Source organism: Pseudorca crassidens, chromosome 9 (genome assembly GCF_039906515.1).
Source record: "Pseudorca crassidens isolate mPseCra1 chromosome 9, mPseCra1.hap1, whole genome shotgun sequence".
NCBI classification, from domain to species: domain Eukaryota; kingdom Metazoa; phylum Chordata; class Mammalia; order Artiodactyla; family Delphinidae; genus Pseudorca; species Pseudorca crassidens.
Window position 1 is genome coordinate 47,213,789 of NC_090304.1, and position 22,271 is coordinate 47,236,059.

Genomic DNA, 22,271 nt, shown 5'->3' on the forward strand with positions numbered 1-22,271 from the left:
ATGTTAACAATACACCAGTTCCTGTTTGTTGGTCCCAGCTGGCTGCCGGACCCTGTGCTGTGGCTTCCTCTGCAGAACCTTATTCTACCCTCACTATAGTCTGGTGGAAGGAGACTAGTATGGCCCCATTTCACAGATGACCGTTGGAAAGGTAAAGGGGTTTGTGCCAAGCCCTCCAGCTACTTGGGACAGTTCCCAGATTGGAAAGTAGGTTCTCTGAGTTCAAAGTCTGTGCTCTTAGCCTCAACTCCACTGCTGACTCTGACCTTTGGGGAAGAGTGGGACAGGCAGGACAAGGCATTTCTTCCTGGAGCAATGGCGGAGGGAAGGCTCTAGGGCAGAAGCAAATGAGATCCATTTGCAGGGTGGAAAGGGATATTATTCCTGGGATTCTATAGGGAGCAGAGCCAGCAGTGCCATGCAGGGGGTGCTGGCACGTGGGAGGGGGCCTCGAATGCCAGGTAGAGTTCCCAGTGGTGGCCGCGGTGGCTTCCAGCAGGAGAGCCACAGGGCACGACCTGACATGGGGCTGGATGGGGTGGGCATTCTGTGGAGGAGGACCTGCCTCAGAGGAGCTCACTGTGAGCAGAGGAAGTGCTGCACAGCCGGGCTCAGTGTGCTGTCCAAACTGGAGGCACGGGTGGGACCGGGAGCCGGTGGCCTTGGCACCTTAGAGAAGTCCCATCTGAGGGACACGCTGTCCTGGGATAGGTGGGCAGGAGTTGCTGAGGACTTGGGTCTGGCCTGGCAGACCACTCTCGAGGATGCGGGAAGAGCTGAATGACCTCTGGCAGTGCCTCCCGGTCACCGGGACTGTCTGGCTTTTCCCCAGATTAAAGAGCTGAGGGTAAGTGTCTGGCAGCCGGATGAGTCAGACTGGGAGGCTGCCTCCTTCCACCATCAGCCCGCCCAGGGGAGAGGCGGGGTAGGAGTCTGGCCCATCTCCTCGCAAATGTCGTCCCCCTCACACCCTGAGATTTGGGGGAACACATGGGCTGAGTGAACTGGTTTATTTTGCTGGGTCCCGTGTGTTGCGTCTGAGCGTGAGCCCAGACGCGCAGGCAGGGGCAAGCATCGTCCATTGTAAAATGTCAGTGTTTTCGTGAGTGAGTAGTAATTACTGGGTAATGCTTTCAAACCTTTCCTGAAGGAGCGCGACGCTGTTTTTTTCTAAAGTCGGGAGTACATTAAAAGGATTACCATGTAGATTTGATTTTTAGATAACACTAAAATGGATCCCAAATGGACTTCAGCAAAGGGATGCTATCTCCTTAATGGAAAGTGCATGGCCCGAGGCTCAGCTCCCAGAGCCGGGCAGGGGAAGGAGGGAGGGAAGAGGTGTCTGCAGGGCCGACAGGCAGGCTGGGTGGGAGCTGGGGAGGCAGGACAGGAAGGGAGGACCCAGACCCTCTGGGGAACATCTTGCTCTATTTGGGAGAAGGAGATTATAGATGCCCCCCTTAAAGGCCCTTCACCTTTCCAGGAGTGTTTTCAAGTCTCCTGGACTAGCCCAATGAGGGCAAACAGTGTGGGTGCTTGGTAAAAAAGGGAGGGGTGAGTCAGACTTCTCCCAGGACCTCAGCCTTCCCAGGCGAAGAAAGCTCATGGTCCCCAGATGCTCTGGGACCTCCTCAGCCAGGCTGGGCCTGGTGTTCCGTGTCTCAGTGGACATCAGACACTGGCAGAAGCCATGTGGCTTCTTAAAGAACCCAGGACCCAGGAAGCAGAGTCCAGCACCCTAAAGCAGTGTATTCAGGCCTTACAGAGCACTTGCTGTATGCCAGGCGGGGGACCTGGGACAGCGTGTGGCTTTGCTCCCCGCATCCTCCCTGCATCCTCTAGGTGCTCGGTCCCACTGGTGATGGAATTACCGGCTACCATGTGGTCCACAGCCCTGCAGGCTCAGCCTCTCTAGGAGCCAGGCCAGGCGGAAGATGGAGCAGGACAGACGCTCCTAGTGCTGGGATCCCCCTTCATTTGGGGGCATAACTTAGTGGGCCAGATGTATCCCCTGAGTAATGATGTTCCAGCCACTCACCCCCCTCCCAGTGATACCACAAGTATAGAGCCCTGGGAGGGCTCAGGGCTGCTGGGAAGGGAGCCAGGCCTGCTGCTAGCCCTGGGGAGCAAGGGGAAAATTAGCCGTGAGGGGACTAGAGAGAGGCTTGGTCTGGGGTTTTCCAAGCTGGAATGTATATGCATAGCTATGCTGGCTGGGCGCGCCTTCCACAGGCCCCAGGGACAGTAGTTTTACCCTGGGAGCCCCCAGACCTTTCCATATCCAGCTCTTTGAACCCCTCCCCCATTTGATCCCTGTAGGCCAGGCCTAGGAAGGAGCGTCTCAGGCCCCCCTTAGCTCTCGGGTGGGCCTGCTCCCCAGTGGCCTCTCCGGGCTCCCCTGAGCTCTGTGACCGGGCTGGCCCCTGTCAGAGGAGACACAGGCGGGCCTGAGCCCCCTCACTCTCTCAGACCAATTAACCTGTAGAGCTGCATTAAGGAAATTAGGCAGCAAACTCCCCAGCTAGCAGATGGGCCCCGCGGGCACTGGAGGAGGGAGGATGCGCTGCCTCCTTCCTGCCCTCACCTGTCCTGCTGCTCCCGGGTGCTGGGGGGCCGCCCCCTCTCCAAGAGAAGTCTGAGGAGGCAGCGAGGCTGAGACAGAGCATAGGAGGGAGGAAGAACCCCAGAGGCCAGCTTGATCAGTGGCTTACACTAGCTCTTTGGACTGTCTGGGCCTCAGTTCCCCCATGTGTAGAATGAGAGCATTTGCCTGTATGAACTCTGGGGGCCCCTCTCACCTGACCTCTGTGGATTCTGAGACTGAGGTTCTTTGGAAGCTGGTTCTCTCCTGGAGCCTGAGGAAGGGTCACAACCCAGAAGAGGGAAGGGAAAGGAAGCAGCTCTGACTCCGGGCTGGGGGCAGTGAGGGGGAGGGAGGGAGAGGAGGAATGCCAGGGAACAGGAGCTGAACCCAGAGCCCTGAAGAGTGCAGGAGTCCTGTGGAGACCTTGGGCCCAGGGGGAGGGAGTCTTCGGGGGCTTGCTGGAAAACGAGGAGGCAGGAGGGCGTGGGCTGTTCCCCCCAGCAGTGACCCCTCAACCCATCTGAGCCCTTGTGAGGGTCAATTAGACTTAGACAAGTGCAAGGCAACCCCACCATCCAGCTGGGCTCTGAGACTCTCCGCACTTCCCTCCAAGCCTAGTCTTCACCACGCTCGAGCCTCAGGACTCCACATGGATGTCCAGGTTCCCAGACAACATCTGTCCCCACCTCCTTCTCAACTGCCCCTCCCTATGGCCTCAGGGCCGGGGGCTAGGAGCCTGTGCCTCTGTGCACACACATGCCCACGCCTGCACACCTTGCCTGTGTGCACGGGGTATGCGTGAGTGTACATGCTTGCCTGGTGGGAGGTCTGCCCCTCCCTCCGGTCAAGGCTATGCTGAGATTCCTGTCTTTTGTACTTACCACTTCCTTGTATGTCGGGAAGCTCATATGGGCCCTGGGAGAGGGCCAGTGTCTCCAAGATTCTTATCCTGGTAGGATGAGCAAGGATGCTGGGTCACCGGTGCTCCCCTTCCTCAGGCTAGGGCAGGTAGGAAGTTTGAATCTAGCTAGAAACATTCCTGAGGAAAGTGTCAACTAGGCCAGGCCCAGCTACCTCCCCAAGCATTGACCAGGAGTTCCAGAGCTCCTGCTGCCCCCTGGGAGTATCACAGGGGCATCTCACTTTCTTCTTTTTTTTTATTTTTTAAATTTTATTTATTTTTGGCTGCATTGGGTCTTCGTTGCTGCGTGCGGGCTTTCTCTAGTCGCAGCGAGCAGGGGCTACTCTTCGTTGCGCTGCGTAGGCGTCTCATTACGGTGGCTTCTCTTGTTGTAGAGCACCGGCTCTAGGCACGCGGGCTTCAGTAGTTGCGGCGTGGGGGCTCAGTAGTTGCGGCGTGGGGGCTCAGTAGTTGTGGCTCGCAGGCTCTAGAGTGCAGGCTCAGCAGTTGTGGCGCACGGGCTCAGTTGCTCCGCGGCATGTGGGATCTTCCCGGACCAGGTATTGAACCTGTGTCCCCTGCATTGGCAGGCGGATTCTTAACCACTGCGCCACCGGGGAAGCCCTCACTTTCTTCTTGACGCCTCCGTAATCAAGAGGCTGTAGCCTGACGTGTTAGGTTAAAATGGTCAAGCACACAGCAGTGTGAGGAAGTCTTGAGGTGGCAAAAAGATCTGGGGGTTCTAGTGGACCCCAAGCCCGAGATTCCATTCTCAGGGCTGCCGAAAGAGCCAATGGATGGTGGCTGCATGAGGAGACCTACCGTGGATCCCACGGCACAGGGGGCAGTGGCTGGAAGGAGAGGAACAACTCAGGAGGCGGACCTGAGGACTAGCTGTGTGCCCTGCAGCAGAGCAGATGCGGGGCTCCCGCAGCTTCTGGAGGACCTTCACAGGGCAGGGGAGGAGGCCGTGCCATGCAGGCCACCCAGGGCGGGACCCAGGCCCAGGGGAGGCAGCTGCTGGGGAGACAGGGAGGGCTCCTGGAAGGGGGCAGCAGAGAGAAGCAGAGGGATGTACCCTGAGGTGGGAGCCGCAGGGCCCACCATGTCCATCTGTCTGTCCATCCGCAGGTATGCCGATGCTCTCCGTCCAGCCCAAAGGGAAGCAGAAGGGCTGCGCGGGCTGCAACCGCAAGATCAAAGACCGCTACCTGCTGAAGGCGCTGGACAAGTACTGGCACGAGGACTGCCTCAAGTGCGCCTGCTGTGACTGCCGCCTGGGCGAGGTGGGCTCCACGCTCTACACCAAGGCCAACCTCATCCTGTGCCGGCGCGACTACCTGAGGTGGGCGGCCTCCCACCCCATCCGCCCCCCAGCCCTTCTGCTCAGAAAGCCCCATCCTCCAAGGCTGGCACCGCTCTGCCCTGCTCTAGCCCCAGCATCCTGCCTGCACTCATCCCCGCCCCTGCCCTGCCCCTTGGACTCAGTGCCCAGCACGGGTCCTGGGCGGGCACATCTGCTACCATTGGGCACCCAAGAGAAGCTTCCCGAGGGCACCGGTGTGGCTCTGGCCCTGCCTTTGCCAGGTGCTTTTGACCCACCCCGTCCCTGAAATCTGGGAAGGGACGCCCTAGAGGGGCTTCCAGGAGCAGGTGGGGAAGCTCTGACTTCCCTGGGCCCCTCTGGCCTGACGGTCTCCTTCTCAATCTCCCCAGGGCCCAGCTCCCCATCTTCCAGGTGGGCCCTGGGATTAAACACCCCCACGCCTGGGGAGCCTGGTAGGTAGCCAGACCCTAGAAGAGCTGCTGATGCTGGAACTTAAAGACCTGGGTTTGAACTAGTCCTGAACCTCTTCCCCCACCTCAGGTTACCCCTCTGTGAATGGTGAAAAGACTACCGCTTCCCCTCCTGGCATTCCTCAGAGCTCTGACCCACCCTCCTCCACAACCTGGATCCTGTTCCCCGGGGCTCCTCCTCCCCAGTTAACCCTCCCTCAGGCCATCTATGACATCAGCAAGGCTGGAAGGAGGCCACAAAGCAGGGGCCTGGCTGAGACCCAACATCTGCATTTGGCTCCCATGCAGGCTGCTGGGTGGCGGCAGGGCCTTGCGGGGAAGGAAGGCCCATCGCATTAATTAGTAGGTCACGGCCAGGCTTCTTGGGGCTCCCTCTGCTCAGGACTGGGCATGTCGGGGGGGTAGGGGGGGGAGGGCGGGGTCATCAGCAGAGGCTCCCCTATTTCCCCGAAGAGCCTAAGATTTACCTGCCTGCACCTTCTCTTTTAACTTCTGCCTTTGCAGGAGTATTTTTTTTTTTTAAGTGGTGCTATAAACCAGGATGTGTGACTCAGTGCTCCTGACTGGGGCTGGAGGAGAGATGCTGAGGCCAGGAGGAGGGGTTAAGTATGCTTCTGGGGACTCACCCCTCGGCAACCTGGAAGGGGTCTCCGGGTCTGGAGGTTTAGGACATCACCTGGGGGCTGAACCTACCAGGTTGAGGGGAGGTGACAGACCATCTGACGAGTCCACAGGACCTGGAGAGGGACGACCACAGTACAGGATGGGCTCATCTACAGAGCTGATGCGCCCCCAAGCATCCTGGGCCCTGCCAGCTACCGGAGCCTGAAGGTATTCTCCCGGACGCTGGCAGAGGCTCAGGAATGACTTCGGGGCCTGGTGGGCCAGTGGGCCGGGGTGGACGTGGGTGCGGGGCTTCCTTGAGCTGCTCAGCCCCTGAGAATGGCTGTCCAGAGCCTGCCTCTCTGCAGTCACTTCTCATTGGACTGGTGGCCAGAAAGACCCCTCTTGGCAAGCAGATGCTGTTGGCCCGGCCTTTGTCTGCCTTAATCTGAGCCACCAGGCAGCTCAGGCTGATGAATAATGGAGCCAAGCTCATCTGCAGGCGCCCGCGCTTGAGCTGGACAAATCAGGGATTAGAGGGCCTCCCGCCCGCCTCTCAGCCCCCTTGCCTCACTTGGGGCTTGCGCTGCCAGTCTGCAGAGCAGAGGCCTGGCTGGCTCAGACCCCTGGAACATTCAGCCAAGGACTGGCCTACATGGGGAAGGAGTGAGTTCCCCGTCCTTAGAGCTTTGCAACCAGCAGCTAAGAGGAGGGGTGCCTGCCCCAAAGAGGCGTTGTGCCAGTTGGCCTTGGAACTTCCTTTTGGCATCAGTCCTGTTTTAGAAGCACCTTTGAACAGGATCATCTAGTCCAGCCTTCCCATTTTAAAGAAGGATAAACTGAGGTTCAAGAAAAGGGAGTTAGGGCTTCCCTGGTGGCGCAGTGGTTGAGAGTCCGCCTGCCGATGCAGGGGACACGGGTTCGTGCCCCAGTCCGGGAGGATCCCACATGCCGCGGAGTGGCTGGGCCCGTGAGCCATGGCTGCTGAGCCTGCGCGTCCGGAGCCTGTGCTCCACAACGGGAGAGGCCACGACAGTGAGAGGCCCGCGTACCGCAAAAAAAAAAAAAAAAAAAAAAGGGAGTTAGGCAAGTCACACCATGAGTTGGTAGCAGAAAGACCACCCCATAGGGTTGTTGTCAAGATTAAATGAGTTGATCTTTGGAGAGTCCTTAGAACAGTGCCTGGCACATAGCAAACGCTACATAGGCATTAACTAAAGGGGCTGTGACTGAGAGGTTACGGTTTTCACAACAAGCTTGTGAAGAATGCATTATGGTCCCCATTTTACGGTTGAAATAAATGAGGCTCAGAGAGACTCGGTAACTTGCCTGAGGACACACAGCCCATGATCAGCAGACTGTCTCTAAATTCAGGCTTGTGTGAGTCTGGAGTCCTTGCTCAGGGCCCAGCCCAGTGTTCTTCCGGTGACCTCAGGTGCTTGAGGGACCCCAGTGGAAGCCTGGGAGGGGGCATTGTCAGTGAAGCCGGGGGACGGGCAGTGTCAGCCAACACCTGGGTCCCCAGAGTCTCCTTCCTGGGTGAATGCGCCAATTTCTCTGAAGCCTTCTCTCTTAGCAGAATCTAGACACTGTCACCTGTGCTCCTTCCCTCTTGCCCAGGCCCACCTGCTGAACCAGGGGGAGGGCAGGTGGGGCCCTGGATGGAGGCAACTCCCCTGCCCCCCACACCACCCCAACAGGTGCCTGAGCCCTTTGCACCCTTCCCTCTGCAGGCTCTTCGGCACCACAGGAAACTGCGCTGCCTGCAGCAAGCTGATTCCAGCCTTCGAGATGGTGATGCGGGCCCGGGACAATGTATATCACCTCGACTGCTTCGCCTGCCAGCTCTGCAACCAGAGGTGAGTGCTGGCCCGTAACAGACCCAACACACTCAGCAGACCCCAGCCGACACCTGCTGCCACAGACCAGGAGTGCCATGGAGGCATGCATGCAAATGCGGGTTCTGTGTGTGCATGTTGTTGTGAGCATGTATGTTCATGCGTGTGTTTTATGTACACCTGAGCCCTGTAGCCAAATGTGTGCCCTCCGATACCGCACGTGCGTGTTTGTGGAGTACAGGCTGTGTGCAGATGTAATGGACGGGGCCATGCATGAGCTGTGTGCAGTGTGTGTAGTGTCCATGCATTTATTGTTTTTATATATTTATTATTTATTTTTGGCTGCATTGGGTCTTCATTGCTGCGCACAGGCTTTCTCTAGTTGTGGCGAGTGGGGGCTCTTCGTTGCGGTGCGCGGGCTTCTCATTGCGGTGGCTTCTTTTCGTTGCAGAGCCCTGGCTCTAGGCACATGGGCTTCAGTGGTTGTGGCATGTGGGCTCAGTAGTTGTGGCTCGCGGGCTCTAGAGCGCAGGCTCAGTAGTTGCGGCGCACGGGCTTAGTTGCTCCGCGGCATATGGGATCTTCCCGGACCAGGGCTCGAACCCGTGTCCCCTGCATCGGCAGGTGGATTCTTAACCACTGCGCCACCAGAGGAGTCCCATGCATGTATTGTGCATGCGTGTTTTAAACGTGTGCGCACAAGGGTTCTGGATGCATGTCCTGTGCCGTGTGTGTGTGCTACATGCAGGAGCACGCATGGACATTCCAGCGAAAAAGGGTTCCCAGACCTGGAGGGTGAAATCCCCTTGGGGAACGGTCACTCATTTCTGTGATTCTGGTTCCAGCCCAGCCTTGTTTCTGGTCTTTTGGCCCCTACTTTGTGCCCCAAGCCCCATGGGAGGCCCTAGGGACCTAAGGAGCCAGAGCGCTTCAACCCTGGCTGGGGGCCGGGCCCCAGAAGCCAGGCCCTTTTCTCAGGAGCCCCCAGGTGAGGAAGGAGTTCATACAAGTGTTCCCAGAGAGTGAGGTCCAGAGGGACCTGCAGGGAGTACTGGTTTGGCTGGGGCTCTGCCCAGACCTACTGCCGGAAGGGCTCGGTGAAGTTGCAGCGCCACCTGGTGGTTGAAGTGGGATCTGCTGGGACTGAGCCTGTGACCCTGGGGTCCCACTACAGGCCTCAGACACCCTGGGCACGTCTTTGTGGGAAGGGCTGAGTCCTCCAGCGCTTGAGGAGGACCGAGAGGGGCAGAGAGGCAAAGCAGGGCCTTCTTTGGGTTCGAGGGAAGATGATGGGACAGCGTCACCTCCTCCTGGAAGGATGTTCCCGGAAACCCACAGATCCTGTTTAGAGGAAGAGTGCCCTTCCCTGAGCCGTTTCCTTAAGCTGGGGAGGGGAACAGAGGGTTGGAAAAGCCAGCCGTTTTATCCCTTCCTCGTGCTCCGTCTCTGCCTCTCTCCTTCCCTCTCCTCCGTTGGTCTTCTCCTATTTCTTTGTTCCTCCTCCCTTTCTCCCTCTCTGGCACTGAGGTACATTATTTCTACACCTGCCCTCCGACCCCAGCCCCGCTCCCACCTCCACAGGAGCTCTGACTATGTGGAAGGGCTGTGGCCCGGGCTTATCTGTGTGTCTTACGCCCCAGGCTGCAGGGCCTGGCCGAGAGACTTTCAGGGATCCCCTCTGGAAAGCTCGAGGAGCAGGCTCCCCGGGACCTCACTTCCCACACATCCACTTCCTGGGCCGGGCGGGGTCCTGTCTGGAGCCGTCACCGTCCACTGGGACCCCTCCATGGCCTCTCTCTCCTGCTTGGATTTTCCAGATTTTGTGTGGGAGACAAATTCTTCCTGAAGAACAACATGATCTTGTGTCAGATGGACTATGAGGAGGGGCAACTCAATGGCACCTTTGAGCCCCAGGTTCAGTGACGCCCGGCGCCTGGCCGCCCGGCCCGTCCGTCTGCCCGCCCGCCTGCCCGCCCATCCGCCCGGCTGGCCAGCCGCTCTCCTGCCGATTACAGCTCCTCTGTCCTCGATGGGAGGAAGGGCCCTTCCTCCAGCGCCGCCCGTCTGTGTGTGACCCCTCCTGGGGCCAGGCTGGGCCTGTACAGTCTGTCTTCTGTATATAAATGGGAACATTTATTTTATGAGAAATGTAATGCGATTTTATTACTGGCGTGGATTAAACTTATGAATGTTTCCGGGGAGGTTATTCTGCATTGATCACATGACTGACACAGACCTGGGGCCCCTCCCCTTGGCTTGGGAGTAAAACAAGACCTCCCCTTGGTCCTTGGTGGTGGTGGTGGGGGGTGCCTGGGGCTCTAGTGTATGCCGTTGCCGGCAGGGTGGCTCCAGGTGGGCTTTGGCGGGAACAAGCTGGAGGGGAGGGGACAACCCCAAGCACCCCCTGAGCCAGAAGGTGGGGCTAGGGTGTCCTCCCCCTCCCCTGGCAGAGCATATATCCTGGCCCCCGAGATGAAAACCTCCCTTCCCTGGGCTCCTGTGTTACATCCACCATTGAAACCCCCCAGACTGCCCAGACAGGGACCCAGCTCTGGTCTGCCTCCATGGTAGGACCCCAAATCCTGAGCTCCCTGCTGTGGGAGCACCATTCTTAAACCCCTCTTAACCTTCATGGGGACGGACAGCATTTGCTGTCTCTTCCTTACAGCCTGGGCCCAACCTGGGGCCTGCCTTTCTGCTCCCCTGGATGAGTGAGAACAATTCTGTTTCCCTGTTAACTCAGCCCACGCAGGCGGAGGTTTTCGTTCATTCCGTCGGCAAATCTGTCTGTCTCAGCCCTGCGCTGCAAGTACCAGACACAGGGATGAATCATGGACTGGACACAGTCCGTGCCCTTGAGGAGAAGGGGGAAAGCCAGGAAAACAAACAGAGCACATCAAGGTGAGGACGAACACCACACCACGGGGAGACCTGGGACAGGCTGGTTCCCTCCAGCAGACATGGGACCATGTGTGACGACTGCAGAGTCAGACAAGTCGACAGACACACAGTCAGACACATACGTGTACTGGCAAGCAGGAGAGATGGACACACAAGTAGATGGATGTGTAGGCAGAGATAGGTAGGGACAGACAGAACGCCGGCAGGTACTCAGGCTGGAAGGCAGCCAGACATCCAGCGGCTGAGCTAGGCTCACCCCGGGGCAGCAGGGATGCTGTCTTGGTCGTGGCTGAACCCGTAGTGCCGAGCACATAGCCTGGAACTGAAAAGGTATCACTGAACAGTATTAAAAAGAGAGGCTCCTTGGGTCCAAAACCTGAACAGAGAAGGCTATATGGACAGGCTCCCCTGACCATCAGGCCACTCACTCCTCCTTCCCCAGGGACGGTTTTTATCCTGGCCACAGACCAGAGCCCAGATGGAGTCAGCCTACAGCCTCATCCTCTGCCTGCTCCTGGGCAGGGAACTGGCTGCCTGGGCGAAGCGGGGATGCGCTGCCATCTCACGTCACCTGCCCCCGGGCCTGCTCCTCCACTTGAGTGAAGCGGGAGGATGGCTGAGCTCTTATGGGCGCTTGGAGGAGGCTACGTCTCCAAGATACGGTTTTGTGGCCAGTGGCCCAGTCCGTGGGAAGGGATCTTTAGGGCCAAGGATCTTGGGGTAGGAGTTCTCTACTTTGGGGCTTCCACTTTCTATGAAGGAGCCGCACCCATGTACGTGAGAGAAAAGAGAGGCTGCAGTGGGTATATTTGAGTGAGTCTGGTGGGTATATTTGAGTGGGTCTGGTGAGACCAGGGAGCTGTCGTCTGTGTGTGACCATGTGAGATTGTGAATGGGTTTGAGCACATGAGCTTGAGGCTGGAGTCTGTAATGAGGGCTTTTTTTCTCGCTCAACATGAACATTATTTCCCTGGACTGTAGCAGAGCCCTCGATGCCAGACCCTCCCTGGGCCCTTATGTCTAGGTTGGCTGTGCCCACCCCAAGGACCCAAGTCCTAACTTCGGAGTCTGCTGCAGATAAAGTTGTAACAAGTTAATTACATGGTTATCGAGAGATAACGGAGCCACTCGAATGCAGTTTCTGGGCAATTACAATTGTTTCCAACAGAGTTACCATATTGCAGCCATGAAATAACATGTCATTTTGCAGTAATTATGTAATTAACTTGTCTCACACTGTAGGTTGCACAACAATTAATTCGCTCACAATGAGATCGACTCAAAGTCAGGCAGCCGGGCTTTGAAAGCCCCCAGGAGCAGAGCTGGCCTTCTAAGATGACCCCAGCCCCACTCTGCTTGCCCCATACCTGGACAGGGTGCTTCCTCAGCCTAACATGGCATGGAACGTTCCAAGTTCAGCATCATGGCTCCACTTACTGCTGCCTCACCATCCTCATCCAGGAAATGGGGATGATCTGTGTCCTGGGACAGCCGCAAGGCTGAGATCTACACTGTGAAGTGCTGTGCTTACGTGAGCTGGGGTCACCATCCTGGATATCGTGAGGTCCTGAGTAGGAAACCCTTTGCACAGGAAGACCCATAGCAGTCCACAGCTGCCCCCAGGAAGAGGCCACACAGGCGTTGCCTCGGCAGGTGTAGAACCAATGGTAGGGGGGAGGGGAGAGAGCCAGAGAGGAGACCAATCTCTCTCTGTAGCAGGGCAACCAAGCTGGGGCTGGAATGGCTACTGGGGGCCAGGGATTATGCATCTGGAGAGGATTTGCAACCCCCAGAGGAAACCCAGGAAAAGCCTGACCTCCCCAGCCACTGTGTATGAGAAACTTGTTTAAGTGTAGGGCATGAATGGTCCTGACCTGGTTCTCCTTGAGGCCGTAGCTCACCACAGAGGATTGAAGTTGACGCCAGGGAGCACTGAACGTGAACCATTAGAGGCTGTGGCAGCTCAAGCCTCAGCCTGGGGCTTGTGGGTAGTGGGGATGTGGAAAGCCTTGCACTAGCTATGCACAAGTCCCCTCCATCCCCAGCCGGCCCCTGGGACCCCATCTCCCCACCTGCTTTCCTCAGTGCCCTGGTGTCAGAGATACTCTAACAAGGGGCCTGGGACCCATGGAACATGACACCTGCTTATGCCCCCGCTCCTTGGTCTGAAGCTGGACCACATCGTCTGTGTTTGGAAAGGAGTGGGATTCTAACCTTGACACTGCTGCAGGGCCCATCCTGGAATCTCGTATGGGTCCTCTTCTCCTGGGCCTGGTCCCAGAAACCATGTCTCATGATATGGGAGCCACGGGTGGAATCCACGTGAAATTCCTGCCTGGGAAGTCTCACCTCTACATGGAGGTAACTGCTCTCGCCCTTAAAGCTGTCAGAGATAGTCAAGGCCAGACTAAACCTGGCACTGAGTGATCTCCAGCACCACCCATCTGCGGGTGCTGCCACCAGGTGAGGGTAGGTTAAGGGAAGATGCTTTGTAGCTGTGACTGTGCGTCACTTTTGGTGAAAGTTCCAGTGAGAGAATTCTGTCAGTCTGCAAGTCAGTATTTAGCTCTATGTTACCTCCCAAACTATAATTAGCTAAAAATGAATGAATAAAGATGAGCTGATACGAAGGTAAGTTGGTCCAGAAAAATACTTGATCAAGATTGGTTTATCATGAAAAAATGATCAGATGACCCAAACACACACACACACACACACACACACGTGCACGCGCCCACACACACACATACACACGTGCGTGCGTGCGCGCAGGCACACACACAGCTAAAATCCAGAAAAGAGTGCTGGTTCATCAGCACCTCATGAGCAAACCTCATCTCTGCTCCTGGCCCCTGGGGAAGACTCTCATACTGCTTTAACCCAGCAAAGGTAGCAACCTCCTACCCCCAGACACGAGGTTGAAGGGTGTCCAGATCTCTTCAGACTCTTGGTACCTCCAGAGTAGATTGTTCCTGAACTCCCTCCTGTTGGGGCCATTTTCCGTCACCCAGCAATAGCCCCTCCAACCAGTGGGTCTGCCCACAACCTAGCGACACCTCTCTGTTTCTGCTGCCATGTTGAGCCCTGAGGCTCCAGTGAGGCCACACTCACCCACTCTCCCCTCGGGGCTGGGTCCAGTGCTCACATGATAAGTTTCACATCAAACTTCTTTCCACCATGTGGTTTTTCCCTTTCACCACCTTCACCCCCTTCTTGGATCAGGGGACATCCCTTGCTGGGGCTCCTTCCACCTGGGTTAGACCCTCATGACCCTCGCTAGGGGCTCAGGGCCGCACCTAGGAAGGGGAACGCCATTGCTGCTCAAGGCATTCATCAGGGGTGCAGGGCAGAGGTGAGAGGCACTTTACTATGAAACTGCTGTAGCAGGAAGAGGGAGAAGCTGGGCCAGGCCTCAGAAAGGAGGGAGAGAAATTAGCTTTTAAAACCTATTTCCAGTGGGGGAAATAACACCTGGATTCAAATATTCTGGACTCTACAAAATGGTTTTTATTCTGGGTCAGCATCCGTCTTTCTGAGAATTGATGGAAACCCTCTGTGCTGCTGGGTTCCCCAAAACACTGGTTTCTCCCTCTCTCCAGACCCCAGGCTGCACACCTACCCAAGGCTTCCAGTAGGTGCTGCCTAGACCCCGATTCTCTGAACTCACATGCTCGGAGCCCAAGACAAGCAGCCCAGTCCCAAGTCTATCCCACTGGCACTGGGTTTGGCAGAGATTATGGCCTTTGAAGGGAAAGCGTGAGTCCCTCGGGGGCTCAGGTGCCCTTTGGCTGCCTGTGGCACCCAGGTTGGAGGTCTGCATCCCCCCATTCCCCTGCCTTCTTTGCAGGCACAACCAGATTCCAGAGGAGAGCTGGGCCAGGGGCTCTTCCCTCAGCTTGACTTACAGACTCACACCTCCTGGGTCTGCTCTGTGAGCAGTGGGAAGCCCTGTGGTGGCCAGAGTTCCCTATAGTTCTGGACGGCAGGTACACTGTTGTCTTCCAGAGTCTGAGGTACTAAAGGGACTGAGGCAGTTCCCAGGCCACACCTCTCGTTCTGCCTGGTCTCCTGCTGCACTTGGGGACCACGGGGGCTCTCCCCACAGGGGGCCAAAGGCTTCCCCCAAATGACCCAGGTTCCCCTTCTCCCACCTCCCTCCCCATCTGCCAGCACAGATCAGGGACCACTTACCTGAGACAGAGGAACACAGAGACAGGGAGAGGTGAGGGAGGGAATGAGAGGCGGGGAAGGGAGGGAGGAAAGGAGAGAGTGAGGAAAGGGAGGAGAAAGGGGACGTGGGAGAGATGAGACAGAGGGCAGGAGAGAAGGGAGAGAGAGTGGGCAAAGAGTCTGGGAAGAATCTTCTAACTGCAGGGAAGGCGTGGGGTGAGGGCAACCATGGTGGCAAAGGGCAGTGTGGCATGGTGGTGGGCAGTGTGGCATGGTGGTGGGCAGTGTGGCATGGTGGTGGCATGTGGCTCAGGGGCCAGATTACGTGGGTTCTGATCATAGCTCCTCTGCGTGCCAGCTGTACAGCTTTGGGCAGCTTACCTACTCCCATCTTACAGATGAGGAGTTTTCTTGTCCTTACAAGCGGCGTGTTGATGGTACCTACTTCTCAGGGCTGCCTTGAACATTAGCTGAGTCGTCACATGGACAGCACATACTCACAACTGCGACTGGCTCATGGTAAACAACAGAACATGTAGTTACTGCTGGAACATTCACTATATACAGCCAGGTCTAGGTCCACTTGTTCTGAGGCCTGGGACCCTCCCACAGGAGGCCTGGGCTCCCCACAGCAGCCTCTAACTGCACCCCACAGGCTGTTCCTGTGCATCGGTGTGTGCTTTCTGGAAAGGGCACTGCACCCTGGGACCAGTGTGGGACAAACTCCGTGGGCTTTCATAAGTAAAAAACATGCCTAACCCACTTGAGCCACTTGTAACTCTATTAGGGAAGTGCTATTTTTATCACCCCCGTTGCTATGGGTGCTATTATTATCATCATCCCCATTTCACCGTTGAAGAAACTGAGGCTCAAAGAGCCATTCTACTTAGTAATAGAACCTCGATCTGAATTCAGACCTGTTCTAACTCCAGATTCCATACAGGTAATTCTCATGTGAAATGGACACCTAGAGGCAGCCCTGTGCAGTGGAAGGATCTAGGAGTGCACAGTAGCTTTTACCCATGACAGAGCCCCTGGACCCCCTGCCCCACCACTGTTTCTCACTACAAACCATCCCCCAACTGAGAGCTTGTTTCTTGGGTAAGGAGGGCCCTTGGGCACTTCTGTCCCTTATTGCACATCCTAACTGAGCCTGTCGCTGGCCCTGGCCTAAGCTGGGTGCTGAGTGGGATGAGCAATTCCAGATGATGGAGTCAGAGGCAGTGCAAGGTTGGAGCGGTGGTGGGACTCCAGGCAGCTCATCCAGTCCCCGGGCTGGAGGTTTCTCAGTCATCCAATCGCTGGGCTGGAGGTTTCTCAGTCATCCAATCGCTGGGCTGGAGGTTTCTCAGTCATCCAATCGCTGGGCTGGAGTTTTCTCAGTCATCCAGTCCCTTGACTGGAGGTTTCTCAGTCATCCAATCCCTGAGCTGGAGGTTTCTCAGTCATCCAATCCCTGAGCTGGAGGTTTCTCAGGGAGGCAGTCCCCAGTGCATCATCATTCGTTCAGTCAGGGAACCAGCCTGCCAGCCAGTGAGCAGACATGAATCAAGTGTCTGCTACATGCCAGGCATGGTGCTGGGTGCAGAGGAATGGAAATGCCAGTGGAGAAGGCAGACAGGGTCCTTCTCTGTGTGTAGTTTACAGCCAGCCTAGTGGGGGAGACAGATGATAAACAAATAGATCAATAACAAGCTTAATATAGTTCTGAAGAGCTAGAGGGCGGCCTACTTTAGACAGAGTGGGAAGGAATGACCTTTTCTAGCCCATTCTTATGGACCATCTTAATCAAAGGGCTCACTTTGGGGGAATTGAGGACCAGAGAGGAAGCAACGGCTAGGGCACACTGTAGGCAGCCTGGTCTGGAAGTCTGACCTCCTGGCCCTCAGCCTGGCCCAGGGCTCTGTCTCCTGCATCCTGAGACCTGCGTTCCAGCCAAGGATCCTACTTGGGCACCCAGTGCATGGAGGAGAGAAAGCATCACTCAGCCCTGACGCCTGCTCGCTGCTTCTCTTCCTTTGTTTTCCAGGTTAACAAGAAATAGTTTTCCTTAAAATACCAAGAAACTGGGCTTGGGATCTTGGCTGCCATCACAGGTCTCCCTGCCCCATAATACCACTAACTTGGGACATGTCGACTGGACCCATGGCTTCTGGGGGATTCTAGCCTGCTTGTTCTGAACACCTGGAATTACTACCCTCCACAGAGGAGGCATCAAGAAAGTAGGTTTCTCTGCAGACTCTGCAGGACCAGTTTTCCAGGGAAAAAGATTTGCTGTAAAAGCAGGAATTGGCAATGCACAGAGGGCCACGGGACAATGGGACTAGCATGACCAATCCTCCTTTTTCTCTTCTCCAGACCTCACCGCCCTCAGCCTGGCTGGTCTCTTCTGAGGGGCGGAGGTCCAGGTTGAGGCTCAGCCTCAGGGTTTCTAATGGACTGTCCTGGCCCAGAGAGGGACCAAGGCAGGTGGGTTTCTCTTAGCTGTGCATCACAGAGCTGAGGCTGGGGACTCCTGCGGCTGCCAACAGTGCACCCCATCAGGTGCCCCCCGGAGGAAGGGTTGTTTTGTCTGGCTCCTGTGGACACCCCTCCTGCTTCATCCTGGCCTTTCATGCAGGGCCATGGATTTCCAGAATCCAGCTAACACCAGAGCCACTTGCTTCTAGGCTGGGGACGCCAGGCGACCATCCACCCCTACCCTCTCACAGTGAAGAACTGAGGGGGACTTGGCATAAAGTAGGGCTGGAGTGGACACTGGCTCTGTGAGGCTCAGGAGATCCTGGACCCCCTTCTCCAAGTTCCCACAGGCTGGCTGCCCCTCAGCCTGGGGCCCAGCTGGCCTGGCCTGGCCTTCATGCCCTCCCCTGCACCTGTCTTCTTATTTAGGGCCTGTTTGGAAGCTAATCCCTGTGTTCATTAAGTGACCCCTCCTCCCGCCCCTCTGCTTTCATTAGAAACAAGAGAGCTAATTACTAACTGCTCTGAGACCTCACCACAGGCCATTTTAGAGCTGATGTGGCCGGCCCTTAAAATGGGATTTAAAAATCTCATTTCCCTGTAATGAAGCGGGCTGCCCTTCCCTCCCTGTTAAGGCTAATTACTACCACTTCCCATCTGCAGAGGGATCCTGTACCTTGTCCTCCCACCCAGCCTCAGGCTGTGGCTTTTTACAGAAGCCTCCCAGCTGTTGGGCAGTGGAAGCATCAGGAAGCATCATCAGAGGATCCTCTCCCTCCAGGCACATGCCCCGGTGAGTTCAGGAAGGCTGAGCTTGGAGGAGACTGGGCAGGATGGGCCCGAACTGGTAGGGTTGGATGAAGAGAGAGTGTTGAGGAGAAGGGGTAAAGGGAAAACCAGTGCTGAACTGTGGGCATCGTCCCCTCCGGAGCTTCAAAATTTCCCTGCTTAAAGGCAAGACTTGAACAGGCCCTGTAGAAGGGAGAATGGGATTAGGGCTGTGGAGCTCCCTGGAGCTCTCCATGGTCCTGAACTTTTTGAGGCCGAGCTCTTTGGTCCTCAATCAGCCGCAGAGCGGAAAGCGTGGTGGAAAGCACCTCCAAGTATTACGATGTGGGCTTCGCCTGGAAGACAGGAGCTCACTGCCTCCAGAAGCAGCTGGATTCTAAGGGAGGCCCCTGTTTAGGCGCCTCTACCTCCAGGAAATGATGCCAACAGCGCCCGTCATTGTGACCTGTCTTCTTCCCCTCTGCCTCCTGTCTGGGACATGCAAGGTGGAAAAACCAAACTAAAAAAGGGCAATCTTTTTTTTTTTTTTTGGCCATACTACGTGGCTTGCGGGATTAGTTCCCCGACCAGGGATTAAACCCAGCCCCCCTGCAGTCAAAGCACAGAGTCCTAACCACTGGACCGCCAGAGAATTCCCAAGGGGCAGTCTTCATTTTGTCATATGTGTAAGTTTGTTTCATTTCAAAACTACAATTTTCTTTTGCACTTTAGATATTGTATTTATTTTAAGCATATAGGGTGATGCCCTAACATGTTTCCTTAATTTAGGGCCTCTAACTTGGGCTCCCAACTCCATCTGGCTCTGCTCCCCTGTGTTCACTGGGGGATTTGCTACGTAATCCTAGAGGTCCCTCCCCTCCTACATTCTGGGAGCCCTTGAGTCCCCTGTCAAAGGACATGTGGTGGTAGGCTGTTACTGCATGCTGTATTCCCAGCCCCACCAGCAGTAGATGTCCACCAGTGTTTAGCCCATAACCTGTTAGAGTGGGAATATAAGAAGAAAAGTGGCATGGCCTGTCCTGCTGGGGACCCCCAAGCCTCCACAGTGCAAGCCCTACCTCAGGCCAAGCAGGGGTCAGACTGGCTTTTCTCTTGTGACCCTCACCACCAGCAGCACTTTGAAGAGTGAAGCATCGTATTCCTAACCCCCCATCCTCTGCTCTACCAGTCCTGTACACCTTCAAGCTTCACCTTCTGATTTTTGCAGGAAAACAGGCAAGGCTAAAAGCTCCACACAGAGGAAGGGGCGCAGATCCCAGAGTACCGCAGTACATGTAAATTCCGGGCTCCTGACCCCGCCTGGGTGATGAGTGGATCCCCGTTACACTTCTGGTTGCCTTTATTCCCTAAAGGAATGCTCACATTTCTACCTACCCCCGCTGCTCATCAGTATCCCCTTTGTCCAGCAAAATAATGCCCTTAGGCCTGAAGAGACTTTAGAGTCAGGATATCAAGAGCCCCTTGTTCCCTGTGGACTGTCTACATTCCTGAGGTCACAGACCTGTACCCTCTGGGAACTTATCCACCCAACAGCGCAAATGACAACTCCCCATAATGGAAATGTCTCTGCTTATTAAAGCCATGTCCCCTCCATTGCTGTATTTGTCTCACAACCTCCCTGGGAGAGCACAGGTTCATATGCCCATTTTACAGGTGAGGAAATAAAAGACATTGTAATGTGGCCAAGTGGTGCAGAGGAGGGAATAGAAGTCAGCTCTTCTGTATCTTGGGGCAGGACGCCTGCTCTGTGGTTCCTCAGGCATGCGTCATCAATATAAGCCATCCACAGTGAGGATGAATGAATGAGTATCATGTTGTGAGAGCTCTGAAGAGGAGGTGTGGTAAAAAAATATCTGAGAGGAGGTGGATGCAGAGTTGCTTCTTACAGAAAGAATAGCTAGAAATATTAGGGAAGCCCTTACAGGTACAGGGGGAAGTTGACTGGTTGAGACAGAAGACGGGACATGGGGAGGTAGAATGTGTTTGGAGTTGACATGGGAGACAAGAAATTAAGAAGAGTTTAAGCCTTTATGTATAAGGCAATAGAGAGCCATGATAGGTTCCTGAGCAGGACACATGGCGCATAGGGAAGTAGGCTAGAAGTAGAGAGCAGTTCACAGAGATACTGGATGGTCTCTGGCTTGTGGAACAAAGCACATGATCCGGGGCAGGGGGTGCCCTTGACTGGGGAGGACTCTGAGGTCTGATAGACCAGAAGTGTTCAACAGGTGGCAGAGTTCAGCACCGTGGGGTGATATTTTTAAACACTGCCTCTCCCGAGGGGTAATAATGCTAAGTGCAAGCAGAGATGATCTATCTCTTGGCTAAAAATTGGGCATGACATGGCCTAGGACAGAGTTCTGTGGCCGGTCGCCAGGCACCTCCTATCAGGCTCCCATTGTTTGGTCCTCTTTGGGGGCAGTTCTTCAAAGAGCTGAGTAGTACCATGTCACACAATTTTCCATCACAGGCACGGATGAGGTTGTGAAAGAATTTATCTGAAGTACAGACATCGCAAATCATCCCCGATAGCTGTCTAGTGACATAGGCAGAAAAGAGTGAGGTTAGTTTAACTCCTCCATCCATCCCTCCCTCTTTCCATTCCTCCTTCCATCCACTTTTCTATCTATCCAAGGCATGTTGAGCATCTAATATAGGCTAAGGCAAGAGAGATACAAAAGAAATGGAGCAAAGTCCCTGCCCTCAGGAACTCTCACAGAAAGGAAGGGCGTCGGGAGCCAGCCAGTGACAAAGTCATAACTCAGAGTTGTTGGTGTCATGATAGAGCTTCAGAAAGAAGGGAGAGAAGGTGACTAACTCAGCCTGGCGAACAGGAGAGTTTCTGAGGAAAGGACACTTGAACCATCAAACAAGGGAGGATGAGCATAGCAGGCAGTGGGTAAAGGCCCAGAAGTGGGAGAGAGTGGGCTTGGGTGGAGGGTGTCCAGGAGCTCGGTGTGCCTGCAACACAGAACACAGAGGCCCCAGGGGAGAGTGGCCAGGCTGCTTGCAGGGGCCCTCGTGTCAGGCAGGGGAGATGGCCCTTTATCCTCGAAGCAACAGGGAAATGTCACAGCTTTGTAAATGGAACAAGGACATGATCAGATTTGTACTCTTTGAAAGATCACTCTGGGGTGATGTAAAGGGTGAAACAGAGGGAGCAGACACCAGGGGTGGGGACACATGCACTTTCAGTTGCCCAGGTGAGAAGTGAGTTTTGCATAACTTGCTCCTCATGGGCCCCTGCTGGGATTTTTTATTTTTATACCCATTCAAAAACTATATACTAGAACCCTCCTGGGGATGCAGAGGTGAAATGCTCTACCTGCCATAGCCTCTCAGGTCTGCTTTTTTCCCTTTTCAGAAAACCCATCCTCCCGTATCTCCTCCCAAAGACTTTTACCCATGTTCTGCTCCTAGAGCTTCTGCAAGCACAGAGAATAAAATAGCCAAAGGAACGGTGTTCATATTGGGTAAACAATTTTTTATGAGTTGAGATGGACTGTGGCCACCTCCTCAGTACAACCCCCTGTTACCAGGGAAGACATTTGGGACTTACAGAGAAAGGAATTGGGAATGGTGCCAATATCCCAAATGACTCAGGGGGGAGCATTTTCTGTGAATGGAGGAGCCTGTGAAAGCAGGATCAGAAATGAGTCAAAGACTTCCTTAGTACAATAATTCCAGGTCATAATTATTGGAGAGAAATAAAAATCAGGTTATTAGGAGGAATATGCATTCCTCTGGTGAGAATCAGCTTTGTTGCAGTGGTGAGTTTCTCTTAGGTAAATCCAGGAAGAAGCAGTGTATGTCTGGTTGAGAGACTGAAGTAGAGTCAAAGCTTGAACATCTTTTTCTCTCCCACAGGAACTAGGGAGCAGCTCCCTGAGACACCCTATATGGTGGACATTTGGTTGACTCCCAACCTCCATCCCACAGATGATCAGTCTTAATCAAAAGAGTACACCTGGCCCCTATTATTGGCCCAGAGTGAGTAGGTATACAAGTTGTCTTGAGGAAGCTCTGTTTGCCACTGGAAGCATCTTATGACCGCAAAGGAAACCAGCCTTAGAATGAAGCTGACACGCAGGAAGGCAGAATGGAGGAATCGAAACCCCTTTGTCCCTGACGGCTTCATTAAGCTGCTGGAAGTACATACTTGGGGCCCCCCCTATCTCTGGTGTCTTTATTCTTTGTGGCTCCTTTTCAAAACAATGAATCTGAACCT

General features: G+C 55.1%; 1 protein-coding gene across 5 annotated transcripts in view; it reads left to right on the plus strand.

The window, feature by feature from the left end:
* The window catches only part of LMO1 (LIM domain only 1), a 56,068-nt gene extending 46,139 nt beyond the window's left edge, over positions 1 to 9,929 (plus strand). For all 5 annotated transcript variants that reach the window (XM_067750030.1, XM_067750028.1, XM_067750029.1 and 2 more), the window contains 3 exons: positions 4,617 to 4,830; positions 7,619 to 7,744; positions 9,541 to 9,929. In XM_067750030.1, coding sequence (XP_067606131.1) covers positions 4,619 to 4,830; positions 7,619 to 7,744; positions 9,541 to 9,646 — 444 coding nt within the window. In that variant the 5' untranslated portion in view covers positions 4,617 to 4,618 and the 3' untranslated portion in view covers positions 9,647 to 9,929. The remainder of the gene's footprint in view (positions 1 to 4,616; positions 4,831 to 7,618; positions 7,745 to 9,540) is intronic.
* Positions 9,930 to 22,271: the final 12,342 nt, after the last annotated feature.